At 48.4% G+C, this 14,437-nt stretch overlaps 1 protein-coding gene across 1 annotated transcript in view; it reads right to left on the reverse strand.

The window, feature by feature from the left end:
* Nucleotides 1-14,437, reverse strand: part of NBAS (NBAS subunit of NRZ tethering complex) — a 540,465-nt gene that overhangs the window by 168,859 nt on the left and 357,169 nt on the right. Inside the window, exons 43-44 of the mRNA XM_083178566.1 lie at nt 10,163-10,413; nt 7,431-7,765 (exon numbers count right to left, since the gene is read on the reverse strand). Coding sequence (XP_083034692.1) covers nt 7,431-7,765; nt 10,163-10,413 — 586 coding nt within the window. The remainder of the gene's footprint in view (nt 1-7,430; nt 7,766-10,162; nt 10,414-14,437) is intronic.

Here is a 14,437-nt window from a genome sequence, read left to right on the forward strand (position 1 = left end):
TTTCTTCAATGTGAACTACAACACCCTAATTGGCTTGGGTGAGCCTTTCTTGGCGAATCAGCTGCACTACACATATGAAAGGAGCTTGGTCAGACTTATATTCATGATTGGACTTTGCACAATTCGAACTTATTGTATATACTGTACTAAATAACATTCTAGAATCTAATTGGACGCTATAAGCAACTTCTCCACTTGTCGTCTCTAGAAGGTTTGATAAACCTACCTCTAATACCACCAAAATCCCTGGTCAGAACCAGACCAGTATCTTTTACCTTAGATTTTAATCGGGTCTCACTCTCCAATGTCCCTGTTCCTGCTGCACTGTACTCCCGCCCTGAAAACAGCCTCTCCAAGCACCACCCCCAGAGCCCAGGAGGAACCAATCAGCAGCCTTTTGGAAAAACCCAGGTTGAAAATCCCAGGTAAGAGCTGTTTCCACTGTAGCTCACCCAGAGAAGACCCACTAATAACCCTTCTTGTGACCACGGTAAAAATCCTTTGTCACATCATCCGTGTATTTTTTACTTGTACTCGTTTCCACAGACTAAAATCCCGGATAGGTGTGCGTTCATGTGGAAAATCCTGGGACTTTCATGTCAGTGGAAAAGGGATGAAAGTCTACACAAAGCAATAGCTATGGCAGACCGACCACATGTCATTTGAACCACAGATTTTCCTTTATGTTGTAACACGGCCTTTCTTTTCAGAGCTGGTTTGGAAGTATTAAGTATGTAAGTAGGGCAGTGATATCTTCTAACTGGAATCCTGGACCATTCACCGGCCTCCGTACATTAATCATGCCAATGTGTCCAGCATGCAGGGCACAGAGCCCGCGCAAGAAGCCAACAGAGAAGCCGCCAAAGTCGGGCACGAGGAGCCAAAACTCCGGCATTTGCATTTCACATTTTAGAAGCAGATAGCGAGATGTGAGCAGAAAATAATAAAAAATGTATGTAAACAAAAAACAATATAATACAAGGCAACGCTTCATATATCAATATGTAAATGATGGAGATAGCTGTCTTGCGTACCACGACGCGGGATAATTACAATGCATCATCCTACCAGACACTCCAGCATTTTATGCATGAATATTCAATGGTTTCAAATTGATTTATGTCACCAGCGCACATTTGATTGAGGTATTTTTTTTCCCTGGTGCTCAGGAATGTTTGCCATCTTCATCCTTTAAAAAGTTGTTAAACACTTGCAATTGTAGAGCGAACATCTGGCCAATTCTTCTCAGAGAAAAAAGCGGAGGAAACACAGGAAAGCGAAGAAAGCGGCATAATAATTAAGCGAAACACATTCAGCGAGACACAATCCCAGGATGTAGTATATATATACGTGCATCGTACAATATGCATACACTAGGTGATTCATCGCGCCCTACGGGCGCTCTTCACACCGGCGTAAGGGGCTACGCGCCCCTTAATTTGTGAACATTTGTATTGTGAGAAATATGGTTAGAATTGTATGAAAGATGCCCTGTATTGCAGCTTCTGGCAGTGGGTGAGGGTCCAGCGTGGCAGCACAGGAGTACCGGACGGTGGCCCTGAGTCAGTGTCTCCTCCTACTGGGTGGGAGTTAGGGTGCATGAGAGCAGGAGGCTGGGATATGAGGCATGATAGGGGTATGTGGGCAACACAGCGTCAGCGATTACCCAGTGGTGGAAGTTACGGTTCAGGAGAGCAGGAAGCTGGGTAGTGATAGGGGTGTGTGGGCATTCGGGGGACTAAAGAGGGTGGTGGACACTGTGCAGCTTCTGCCAGTGGGTGAGGGTCCAGCGTGGCAGCACAGAAATACAGGAGTCAGTGTCTCCTCCGACTGGGTGGGAGTTAGGGTGCATGAGAGCAGGAGGCTGGGCGGTAAAGCATGATAGGGAATGTGGGCAACACAGGGTGAGCGGGTCTCCACTGGCGGAAGTTACGGGGCAGGAGAACAGGAGGCAGGGCAGTGTCCTCCCACATTGATGGCAAAAGTATTCAACATCGGCCATAAACCATCGATTATTTGAAAATCATTGATGGTCGATGGGCATCCCTAGAACTGGAGGAGGGTGGGGGACAGTATGCAGCTCCCGGCAGTGGGTGAGCGTCTCCTCCCACTGGGAGGGAGTGAGCGTGCATGAGAGCAGGAGGCTGTATAATAGTGGTATGTGGGCAAGACATTGATAAAAGTTGTGGCGCTGGTGCAGAGGGCAGTGGGGAAACCTGCAGTGCGGCAGCCAGGGCCGGATTTCCCACCTAGGGGCGGTACCTGCTTGTGGTGGTACAGGATCCCCCATTGTCATGGGGGTACGTGAAATGCGGAAGCGGGGGCCGCGGTGGTCCGCTGGGGGGTGGAATTGCCGGAAGGGGGTCTGGGGGGTCTGCAAATTGCGGGAGGGGGGGTGGTGTGTGGGGATCCGCGGTTAGCGGGAGGGGGCGGGGGTCCGCAAATCGTGGGAGGGGGGGCTTGAATCGTGGGAAGGGGGGTCCGCAAATTGCAGGAGGGGGGTTGTCGGGGTTAGTGAATTGCGGGAGGGGTGGTTGCGGAGGTCCGTGAATTGCGGGAGGGGCGCGTGGGGTGCCGTGAGTCAAGGGGGGGTGGTGCGGGGGTCCGTGAATCACGGGAGGGGTCATGAATCACAGGAGGGGGGGTCGTGGGGGGGCTGCGAATCGCAGGAGGGGGGTGTGGGGGGTTGCCGTGAATTGCATGAGGGGGGCGTGAATCAAGGGAGGGTGGCCGCAGGGGGGTGGTGCGGGGGTCCGTGAATCGCGGGAGGGGGCATGAATCGCGGGAGGGGGGTCGTGGGGGGTTCCGAATCGCAGGAAGGGGGGTATGGGGGGTGCCGTGAATTGCGTGAGGGGGGCATGAATCGCGGGAGGGGGGGTCCCCGAATGTGTGAATTACGGGGCGGTCGCAAATCGCGAGAGGTTGCGAGGGGGCCCGCAAATCGCGGGAGGGGGGCGCTACGGGGGGTTTCGTGAATCGCGGGAGGGGGGGGTCGTGGGGGGTTGCAAATCGCAGGAAGGGGGGTGTGGGGGGTGCCGTGAATTGCGTGAGGGGGGCATGAATCGCGGGAGGTGGGGTCCCCGAATGTGTGAATTAGGGGGCGGTCGCAAATCGCGAGAAGTGCCGAGGGGGCCCGCAAATCGCGGGAGGGGGGCGCTACGGGGGGTTCCGTGAATCGCGGGAGGGGGCGGCGCGAATTGCGGGAGGGGGGTCGCAAATCACAGTAGGGGGGGGGTGCCGTGAATCGCGGGAGGGGGGGGTCGCGGGGGGCCCTTTTAATGCCAGGAGGGGGGGTCGCAGGGGTCCCGCGAATCGCGGGAGGGGAGGATGCAGGGGTCCTGCGAACCGCGGGAGGGGGCTCGCGGAGGGAGGGGTCGCTGGGGTCCCGCGATTTGTGGGAGGGTCGCGGGGGTCCCGCGTTTCGCGGGAGGGGGTGGTCGCGGAGGTCCCGCGAATCGCGGGAGGGGGTGGTTGGGTCTGGGACGGATATTAGACAGCACTTACATCGACAGCCATTACATCGACACCATTAGTTCGACAGCTCAATAGGTCGACATGGTTTTAGGTCGACATACCATTAGGTCGACATGTCATTATGTCGACAGCTCATTAGGTCGACATGTTTTTAGGTCGACACTGCCATTAGGTCGACAGAGTCTATGTCGACAGTCAAAAGGTCGACATGGGTTTTTCCACTGTTTTTTTGGCCGAAATGTCGACACAGTCGACATGGTCGTGGGGGTCCTGGCAGAGGGTAGGGATGTGCAGGAGTAATGGTGGATGGTGGCTGTGGAGTAATGGTGTACTGTAGCCCTGGCTGGGCAGGGGGAGGTGATGTCAAGGGGGTGGAACGTTAGACACATGAAAGTGAAACTGTTCTACACAGGAACGTTCTCCACAGGGGTTGAGTGACAGATCTGGCTAAATATATAAGAGATAAAGGGAGCCAGTTATACCAACCTGCACCATAAAATAATACAGAGAGGGCCCAATTCAGAACCGTTCAGCTGAGTCATTTTCGTTCGGCAGGGCGGCGTTAAGGTGCTCGGTAGGCAGCGATTATATGTTGCCTAGGGAGTCAACCTGAATTAGACCCATAGTTTTCTAGCACCCGTACCCGATAAGACCAAGTTTCTCCAGTGTTTGTGCCCTTGCAGCTTCCCCCACTTGGAACGTCGGAGAACAATAACATCACTCACTGATCTGTATGGTAATAAGTGCGTTCTGCATACAAATGGGCGCTTGCCGGGCGAATACTGGCCATGCACAGCAATCTCGCAGCAGACAATTGGCAACTGACCTGCTACTGAAGCGCAAGGCAGGAAAATGACCCCGCTGTGAGAGGATAATCCGATTTGAATGGTTTGGCTCATCATAAGGCCTTATGGTAAATGGTGCTGTTAGCCTACCACTATGACAGAATGTGACCTTGGCGAATTAGCATTGTATCTACAACTAGTTATCTCTACAGGAAACATGACCTCCATTCTCAAGGTCAGTACGCACAGAAAGTAGAACGTGCTGCATTTCAGGTATGTCCTAGAGAATAATGTCAGGTTTACCGCTGATAGAATGATCTATAAAGTGTTCCGAGCTGTATCCACTGTGGCAGGAGTAAAATAGTATGTTTTACCTAGTGTGTAAAATGAGACTAGTGTGGGGGTTTTATTCCTTGGTTACATGTATCTTACTGTTCTAGACTCATTTATTTATTTATTTAGTTTCTTATATAGCGCAGCAGATTCCGTTACAGTTTCTTATATAGCGCAGCAGATTCCGTTACAGTGTCTTATATAGCGCAGCAGATTCCGTTACAGTTTCTTATATAGCGCAGCAGATTCCGTTACAGTTTCTTATATAGCGCAGCAGATTCCGTTACAGTTTCTTATATAGCGCAGCAGATTCCGTTACAGTGTCTTATATAGCGCAGCAGATTCCGTTACAGTTTCTTATATAGCGCAGCAGATTCCGTTACAGTGTCTTATATAGCGCAGCAGATTCCGTTACAGTTTCTTAGATAGCGCAGCAGATTCCGTTGCGCTTTACAATAGTAGACAGTGATAGAACAAACTGGGTAACGACAGACAGACTTGGAGGTAGGAGGGCCCTGCTGCAAGCTTACAATCCATAGGGGTATAGGGGGGAAACACAAGGACAGGCACCAGTAATAGCATAGCTTGTAGGTCCAGAAGGGAAGCTATATAATACATAAGTGCCTCATCAAAGAGGATGATACGTTAGCACACATCGTTCATGCAGAAATTACCTCACCTACAGTATGTTGGTCGACAAGCATTAGGTCGACATTTTGAAAGGTCAACATGGGTCAAGGTCAACATGGGTTTAGTTTAGGTCGACAGGACATTAGGTCGACACAAGCATTAGGTTGACAGTGTGTAGATCGACAGTCAAAAGGTTGACATGGGGTTTTTCGCAGTTTTTTTTACCCGAATGTCGACACAGTTGTTGTGTTGACACAGTTTGAAGTGCATTGCATCCCCTCGCTTCCCTCGCGATGCTTTGGGCAAACAATTTTATTCTCCCACCATGCCCTAGTGGATGGTAGGGCATGAAATGTCGGCACATGTCAGCTCAAAAAACAGTGAAAAACCCCATGTCGACCTTTTGACTGTATTCCCTTACTAATATATATCATTATCATACCTTCTGTCTTTGCATACTCTGGCCTGTAGAAAGTGATAGACAACCTGATATACATCAGGGATGGTCCATTGTCCTTCTGAAGGGCCACACCTTACCCTTAATCATAGTGTTAAATTAAAACAATCCATTTACATTGCAAGAAAATAATACATTATCAGTAGGCAACTTTAACAAGGGTTAATACAGCTGGGAGATCCCCACAAGTGAAGGTTCAAGGGAGTGGCAGAACTTTTGGGTGTTGAGCCCAGGTGAAAAAATATAATTTGGGCTCTCCTCCTCCACCTCAACCCAAGTTCACAATATGCAACGCGACCATAAGTGACAGGGAGAGGCAGAGGGAGACAGTGTGACAGGGAGAGGCAGGTGGTGACAGGGATAGGTAGAGGGTGACAGGGATAGGCAGAGGGTGACTGGGGAAGGCTGAGGGTGACAGGGATAGGCCGAGGGTGACAGGGAGAGGCCGAGGGTGACAGGGAGAGGCCGAGGGTGACAGGGAGAGGCCGAGGGCGACAGGGAGAGGCAGGGGTAGACAGAGTGTGACAGGGGGAGACAGAGTGTGACAGGGAGAGGCAGATGGTGACAGGGAGAGGAAGAGGGTGATAGGGAGAAGCAGGGGGAGACAGGGAGAGGAATGGGGAGGAAGGGTGTGACAGAGAGAGCCAGGGGGAGGAAGAGTGGGACAGAGAAAAACAGTGGGTGACAAGAGGGTGACAGGGACAGCAGTGGGCCCCTAGTCATCAGAGACCTTAGTGCACTGCACCTGCCAGTGGCGTAACAGAAAATTTTGCTCCCCCTCGCCGGGACAATATCGTCGCCAGACCCCCCCCCCCCCCCCCCGGGAGCTGGCAGGGGGGTCCGTGCGGCGCTGGGGTTCCTGTGGTCAGGGACTCGGGAGAGCCTGGAGGTCCCTGCGGCGCTGATTATGAGTTGCCAGGGTCCCTGCAGCGAAGTGGAAATACTGCGCTACCGCCGTGCGGCGGCGCGGGAAGCACTTCTGACCCTGAAAACACTGGGCGCATGCTGATTGCCAATCAGTGTGCGGCCGTGGCCAGTGTTTTCAAAGTTAGAAGCGCATCCCGCGCCGCCGCACGGCGGTAGCGCAGTATTTCCACTTCGCTGCAGAGACCCCGGCAACTCTAAATCAGCGCCGCAGGGACCTTCAGGCTCTCCCGAGTCCCTGACCACAGGTACCCCCGTGCCGCACGGACGCCCCCCCCTCCTGCCAGCTCCCCGCTGCACCCACAAGCAGTGGGGAGCTGGCGAAGAAACAATAGCGCCCGCAGACCCCCGGCGCCTCCCCGCCACCGCGGCCCTTTAGTTACGCCACTGGCACCTGCTGCACCAATGGTAGTTCCGCCTCTGGTTCAGGGGCCGCCTGTTACCCACCATTGGTCTACTGCATACAGGTGCACTTCCATGCTAAACGGTTGCATTGTGTGCTGCTGACTGGATGTAGCTATTACGCCACCTTCTACTGTACATAACACTTTGACAATGTTGATGATACTGAAAGAACTACTGATTTGAAGAAGGCAAGCGTTGGCTAAAAAGGAACTGCACATTATCTACCTACAAACACCCTGCAGATAATACTGGGTCCCACTGTGATCACATTTGATGATATAATGAAGAACACAACCTTTTTTCTGTTGGCATAATAACTGTGTCTATCTAATTACTGTAGGTCTTCTATACTACACAGAGAAGATTGGTACATTACAGGGTGCTGAAAAGCTTTCGATCACAGATCTGTTACTGTACCATACCTTGCTAACGGCACCTGAGGAGAACGTGATTTCATCAGCAAATGCAGCCAAATCTCTGGGACTGAGACGGTCAAAATATTTTCTGCAGACGTCGTAGGCATGTGACCATTCTGCCGCAGATTCCGGGGCTTTCTTGAGAAGCTGGGGGTCACCATTCCAGAAGAGCTTCTTCAGCCAAGTGGCATGTATGGAGCTGGCTGAGAGCATCGTCCCGTCCAAGTCGGGGATTCTAGAAGCCAGTTTAGAGATGGCTAATACATTATTACCGGTGAGAACGGGTGCCAGTGCGTCTAGGGGGCTCAGACTGGCATCTGTCAGTCTTTTGTAATCCAGACCTAATGAGAAAAATAGAACAGTGTTATTATCTATTATACAGATGGAGCAGCTCGGAGGGGAGACCAGAAGCGGAGGTAGGCAGGTAAAGTCCTTCCCTCCGCCATGCTGATCGGGATGTGCCCCCGTCAGATGAAGCGCATAGGTGCCAGCTAAGGGAATCTAGCGATTTCCAGTGCTGGCTGAGAGGCGCTCCACCTGTATATGTCTAGTGTCCATTTGTGGGTCTACGAAACACTGCCATCTGTTGGCAGCAAGTGAAACTATATCATTCTCACTCACACATGCACAAACACAAGGTCGCAGTATAGCTTTCAAAGCATTTGCTTTGAGCAGGCATATATATATCCCTGTTACCCCTTTTTTGTTGCTGAATTGCTGCTGATGACATGTTGGATACCTCTGCCTTGATAATGGTCCGTGTTGGACCGAAACGTCGGCAGGCTCCAAGTAAGAATTATTAAACCTGGGACACCTGGTTCCACTTTACCACTATTGCTTGAAGTCTGGTGAGTGCTGTTTCCCTCACGGGAGCTACTGTATCTACATAGCACTGTCCCCCGTGGACATTTATACGGCACCCTAGCGGTTACCTTATATGTGGGTGAGAGTGCAGGTCTTGTACATTTATATATATATATATATATATATATATATATATATATATATATATATATGAGTCAATACTAACATGCATTAACAGAGTACTGTTACAAAAACAACTGACAAGCTCAATGGAAAGACTGTTATTTCCTGTTTTCTAATTGGTGCATGGTGACAGAGCGATTGCACACAGTGTTGGCGGTGGCACTGAGACGGGGAATGTGTTGTACAGTTACAGGTCAGGCGCCAGATGTACTGTCTGTCTGCTGACACGTAACCTTGCATCGGAGGTGTTTCCCTAGCACCTGTTATTGCTCTGTGACGGAGAAGATTGCGGCACTTCATTATCACCTTCTGCCTATTCAAGGCAAAAGACGGACCTTGTGAATGTGAAATGCAGACTTTAGAAAAAAAAAACAATCAAAAAAAGAGAACGATATCTGTTTCCATAACCCGTATAAAAGCTCAGGAAGCTGTGTTTTTATGGCCACGAAACAGCTCATTTGAATTCTACAGTATGTAATCCACAGTGATGTGTAAATATACAGTATATCTATAAATTGGCGGTATTCTATGATGGAAGGTACAGATGGGTTGGGATCATTTGGTCTACAGCATGATTCGTCGACAGTCATTAGGTCAACACCATTAGGTTGACATGGGAAAAAGTCGACATGGATCTAGGTCGACATGAGAAAAGGTCGACATGGTTCTAGGTCGATAGGTCATTAGTTTAAACTTGGTTGACCGGGTTTAGATAGACGGTGATGCTAGATCCACGTAAGTGAAGGATCAACGGAAACGTGGCTGACAGTAGAAAGGTCAGTTTTTTGTGGGTTTTTTTTTGTACCAACAGTCAGAGGTGTCCCCGTGAACACTGTATATGTGCACACTAATGCTATGTCCACTTGGATAATAAAGTAGGAACCAAATGGACCGGCACCAAAAAAACATGAAAAACTTGTGTTGAGCTTGCAACTGTCTTGCCAATCCTTCACTAGCGTCGATTTCGCCTCACTGTCTTTATAGATGCCGTCGAGTTTAGGTGCCAACTACAGTGCAGTAAGGAATCCACTGGGGAGACAGAGCAGCACCAGCAGGCCAACACATTTCGTTATCTACTTCTTCGGCCCTTGGATGATGCATAACGAAACATGTTAGCGAGAGCGAGCATATCCCGTGTGTGAATCACTTTTACAAACTTGTGAATTAAATACATTTATTTTCAGTTTCTTGACAATTTCTCCTATGGGATAGCCTTCATTTCGAAGAACAAGAATAGACTGTGGAGTTTCACATGAAAGTTCTCTTTTTCTGGCCATTTCCAGGTTCTCAAGGTTCTTTAATGAGCAAACCCGTTTTCAGCTGTGCTAACAAAATTACAAAAGGGTTTTCTAATCATCTATTAGTCTTCTAATGAGATTAGCAAACACAATGTACCCAAACTTTTGAACAGTAGTATGCATATATACACACACACTACTTCTCTTTCCTGGTGAATAGGTTAATGTTTATTCATATGGGCAGGCTGTACAATTATGTGCAAAAATTGATTCAGAACCAAGGTCAAACCTCTAATTAACAGAGAGACTGTAATACATAGTAAATGAACACACTAGCTAAAGAGGTCATCTTCTCTGCGGAGAAACCAGCACGCATACGTTACAGTTTCCCAAGGTCACTGAATACGTGCAGCAAGCTACAGGAATGTAAAGCCAGACAAATGAGACCACTGCCAGCCAGGGAGGCCGATCTCTGTGTATTTCCTTATTCTAAGCATGAGCTGGGAAACGTACCTGGTGCGACCGCCTTCAGCTTTTTTAGCAACTTTATATGAGAATCAGGTTTGATGATCTGCTTCACAAACTGGGCGCAGCCGCAGTTCTCCAGGAGAGTGAAATAATACAGGAGCCTGGGGAGGTCTCTGCCTTCTATGCTGGGGTACACGTATTTTGTCATGTGCTCGTAAAATAATTCTGGGCTGCTTTTTAAAGTGTCGAACAGGCCGAGGTGTTGGACTCGCTCCTCAATTTTCGCTGTAGACAGTCTGCAAAGAAAAATAACAAAAACATCTAATGTTGTAACATTGCAAAGAGGGTACAATTATTTATTTACAGTATCTTATATAGCACCGGCATATTCCGTTGCGCTTTGCAATTAGAAACAACAGTGATTAAACAAACTGGGTAGAGACAAACTGATATAGAGGTAGGAGGGCCCTGCTCGCAAACTTACAATCTATACAATTGTGTACAAATTTTTTTTTTTTTAATTAGTTTGATATATGACACTTTTATACATCTGTGCAACTGAGGAGTAGATGTATGGGATGCAGTCAAAATCCCGACGGTCAAAATCCCGACAACCATTGACCGACGGTCAAAATCCTGACATGGTCAAAATCCCGACAAGGTCAAAATACAGACATGGTCAAAATAAAGACAAGGTCAAAATCCCGACAAGGTCAAAATACCGAAATATAGAATGTAAACAGGTGAAAAAATGACTTTCAGTAGACAGGTCGCCATTGTTTTTTTCACTGTTTTTTGAGCTGACGTGCCGACAGGCGGTATTTCATGCCCTACCATCCACTAGGGCGTGGTGGGAGAATAAAATAGTGTGCCCGAAGCATCGCGAACGAAGCGAGCAATGCAAGGGGCTGCGGTTGACTTCCAACTGTGTGCAATATCATAGGTATTTCACTTGACATGCCATTGCCAGTATTGAGCCAGTATCACTCTCTCTTGTATACTGCAATATTATAGGTAATTGTGCAAATGATTTTTTTAAGATTTAAAGTGAGTTTGAATTTATTAGTGGCTGGGATGGTATGTAGTTTAGGGGTGAAGAGATGTATGTATGTAACCTGGTATGTACCATTTGCTTATCTTAAGCTGTGTACACACGGTGCAATATCACTGGCAATATGGTTGATGAGCGTGACCATATATATTGTAAGCGATATGTTTGTGCTGCAGCAATAAATCGCCGGGTGCACACTCCCGTGTTCAGCCCACTAACCGCAGGAGCGGTTTCCCTCTACGGCTCCCCCGGCAGAGTCTCCTGTTCATCAGTGACCATCTCTGGTCACGGATGAAAAGGAGACACTGAGCAATATATAGCACCGTGTACACAGCTTTAAGGTGCGTACACACTGGCTATAATCGCTGGCAATCTGAAATCTACCGCTCCTTTCCTGATCTCTCTCCCTCTATCCTCACTTATATCCCCGACTGTCTCTCTCTCTGCAGTCTACTCTTGGATGACCCAGCACTTTTTTAGACTCAAAGGGGGAAATTTACGTACAGTACTAAGATGTGTATTCTACTTCACATGTGATCTTGCTATGGGCAACCAATCAGATCTTGTCTACTATTTTCTAGAGGGTGCTAAATAAATAAGAAGTAGATGCATCAAGGTCGACACCTCTGAAGGTCGACATGGGGTTAGGTTGACACAAGCATTAGGTCAACATGGGGAAAATTGACAGTCAACATGGGTTTTTTTACTTTTTTTTGTCCTGAATGTCGACACAGCCGACATGGACATCGTAACATTGCACTGCGCTCGCCATGCTTCGGGCAAGGGGGCACTAACCATTATCACCAAGACCTGGTGCGACAAAAGGCGCTGGTTGGCGTGACTGAAGCAATAACGAATGAGGACACAACTTTATGTATACTTGGAAAACATTTCCCAAATAGTGTATGATGACTGCTTGTAATGCAGGCGAGGAATGGCAGAAGTAGGCATGGATGATTATCACAGCCTGTACATACTGCTTCATTATATCATGCGTGTGATCCTCGCCAGTCCGCGGACTACATTGATATTCAGCTTATGTCCTGAATCATTCTCATCATTTGTATCTCGCATGCAAAAAAAACCCCTTCTTCTGTTAACATTGATCCAATCTTGTGCAGCGTCTATTATGTGGATAATAATTGGGTTCTCGTGAAGTGAAAATTTTCTTCCATTTCCTCCCTCTTAATCAGCCATGAATGGGGCGAGATGATCAGCTCAGTGAGCTGAAAAATTACATTTATGATAACTGGTGCATAAGAAAAAAGATGTTATGGCTCATTGCAGCCAATCAGATGTGTGCTGGCATGATGCAGATTGCACACAGGAAGCAAAAGGTGTTCTATGGGTGCTGTGAAATACATCACGCTCCTGTATGACGTGTGCATCACACACACTCATTAGTAGGATTCCTCCTGAGCTGCATTAAAGACTGTGGGAGAAATTAATTCATTGGGTCTTACAATGAGATCTACAATGTTAAATGCATATACAGTATAAAATAAAGCTGAACGCTGACAACAATGACATCATCATGGATGCATCATCTGCCTGAAACAGCTGTCTACATCCAAATCCTAACCCTCCATCCCACAGGCTAACCTTGACACTCCAGATGTTGTTGAACTACACATCACAGCATGCCCTGCATCAGTTTTAGCATGGCCAAATAGTAATACTGTAGCAGGGCATGCTGGGATGTGTAGTTCAACAGCATCTGGAGTGTGAAAGTTAGCCATCACTGGCCTAACACTAACCATCCCTCTAGTGTTTAACCCTAACTCCACCCTCCCAGAACCCAACCCTCACTTCCTGCAGCCTAATCCTAACCCTCCCCTAGTGTCTAACCTTAACTTCCCCCTCCTACAGTCTAACCCTTTCCCCCTGAGAGCCTAATCCTCCTGCCCACAGCTTAACCTGAACCTTTTTCTCTTGTAGGATAACCCAAATAATTTTCTCCCTCTCATAGTCTAACCCCGTAACATCCTCTCCTGCACCCTAACCCTCCCTTTCCCAGCCTTACCCAAACTCTACTTCTAGTGCCTAGCCCTAACCCTCCTATAGCCTAATCCTTACCCTCTCCTTCTGCAGCCTAACCCTTCCTAGCACAGCCTAACCCTTACCCTCTCCCTCTGTAACCTAATCCTCCCTCCTATAGCCTAACCCTTACCCTCTCCTCCGTAACCTAATCCTCCTTCCAATCGCCTAACCCTTACCCCGCCTCCTGTAACCTGACCCTCCCTCCTATAGCCTATCCCTTACCCCTGCCTCCTGTAACCTGACCCTCCCTCCTATAGCCTATCCCTTACCCCTGCCTCCTGTAACCTGACCCTCCCTCCTATAGCCTATCCCTTACCTCTGCCTCCTGTAACCTGACCCTCCCTCCTATAGCCTAACCCTTACCCCTGCCTCCTGTAACCTGACCCTCCCTCCTATAGCCTATCCCTTACCCCTGCCTCCTGTAACCTGACCCTCCCTCCTATAGCCTTAAGTGACACACACACACTGTGTGCTTGTCGATCTTGCTGAGTGATCTAGCATTTTCAGAATGCTCAGCAGGGTCACTACGTGTATAGGCCTCATAACCCTAAGCCATCCCCCACCCACAGCTTAACCCTAAAGGTGTGTACACACGGATAGATTTGGCAAAAGATCTGGGCGTTCCCGACCGATTGAAACGACCAATTGATCAAATCGTTCCGGGTGTGTATGAATGATATAGATGACGATGCTCGTATCCACCGGTCGTTCGTATAGGTTTATGGTCTTTCCTGCATGCAGAAAGATCATAAACCAATCGTTAGCGATGTGCACCGATCCTTTCATGTGTATGCACGATGAACGATTTGGTGACGCTGACTGACCGGCTCCCGCTCCCCTCCACCATCGTTCAAGATCGATCGTTCACGTGCAATCGTTTGTACAATCATTCACTGTTTGACACCAAATCGTTTGTCCAGAAGTTCTGAGGAAATGGTTAACGAGACTGGATCATTTGCTAAATCTTTCCGTTTGTATGCACCCTAACCCTCATCTACTCAGGTACGGTAACACTAACTTTATATCCACAATTGTTTATTTGCGGCATGGCTTCATATCAGAGTACACCGTCACATCGAACCGCATACATTTCACTAAAAACTGCAAAACAAGGGAGCTCCAAAACTTCTCTTTGTACCTCTGCGTTTTACATCTGGAAGACCGAGCTTCGTAAAAGAGCGTTCCGTTAATTAAATATTTAGGAAATAAGATTGATTTGCTAGTATGGT

The sequence above is a fragment of the Crinia signifera genome, chromosome 3, assembly GCF_055691185.1.
Source record: "Crinia signifera chromosome 3, ASM5569118v1, whole genome shotgun sequence".
Classification (NCBI taxonomy): Eukaryota; Metazoa; Chordata; class Amphibia; order Anura; family Myobatrachidae; genus Crinia; species Crinia signifera.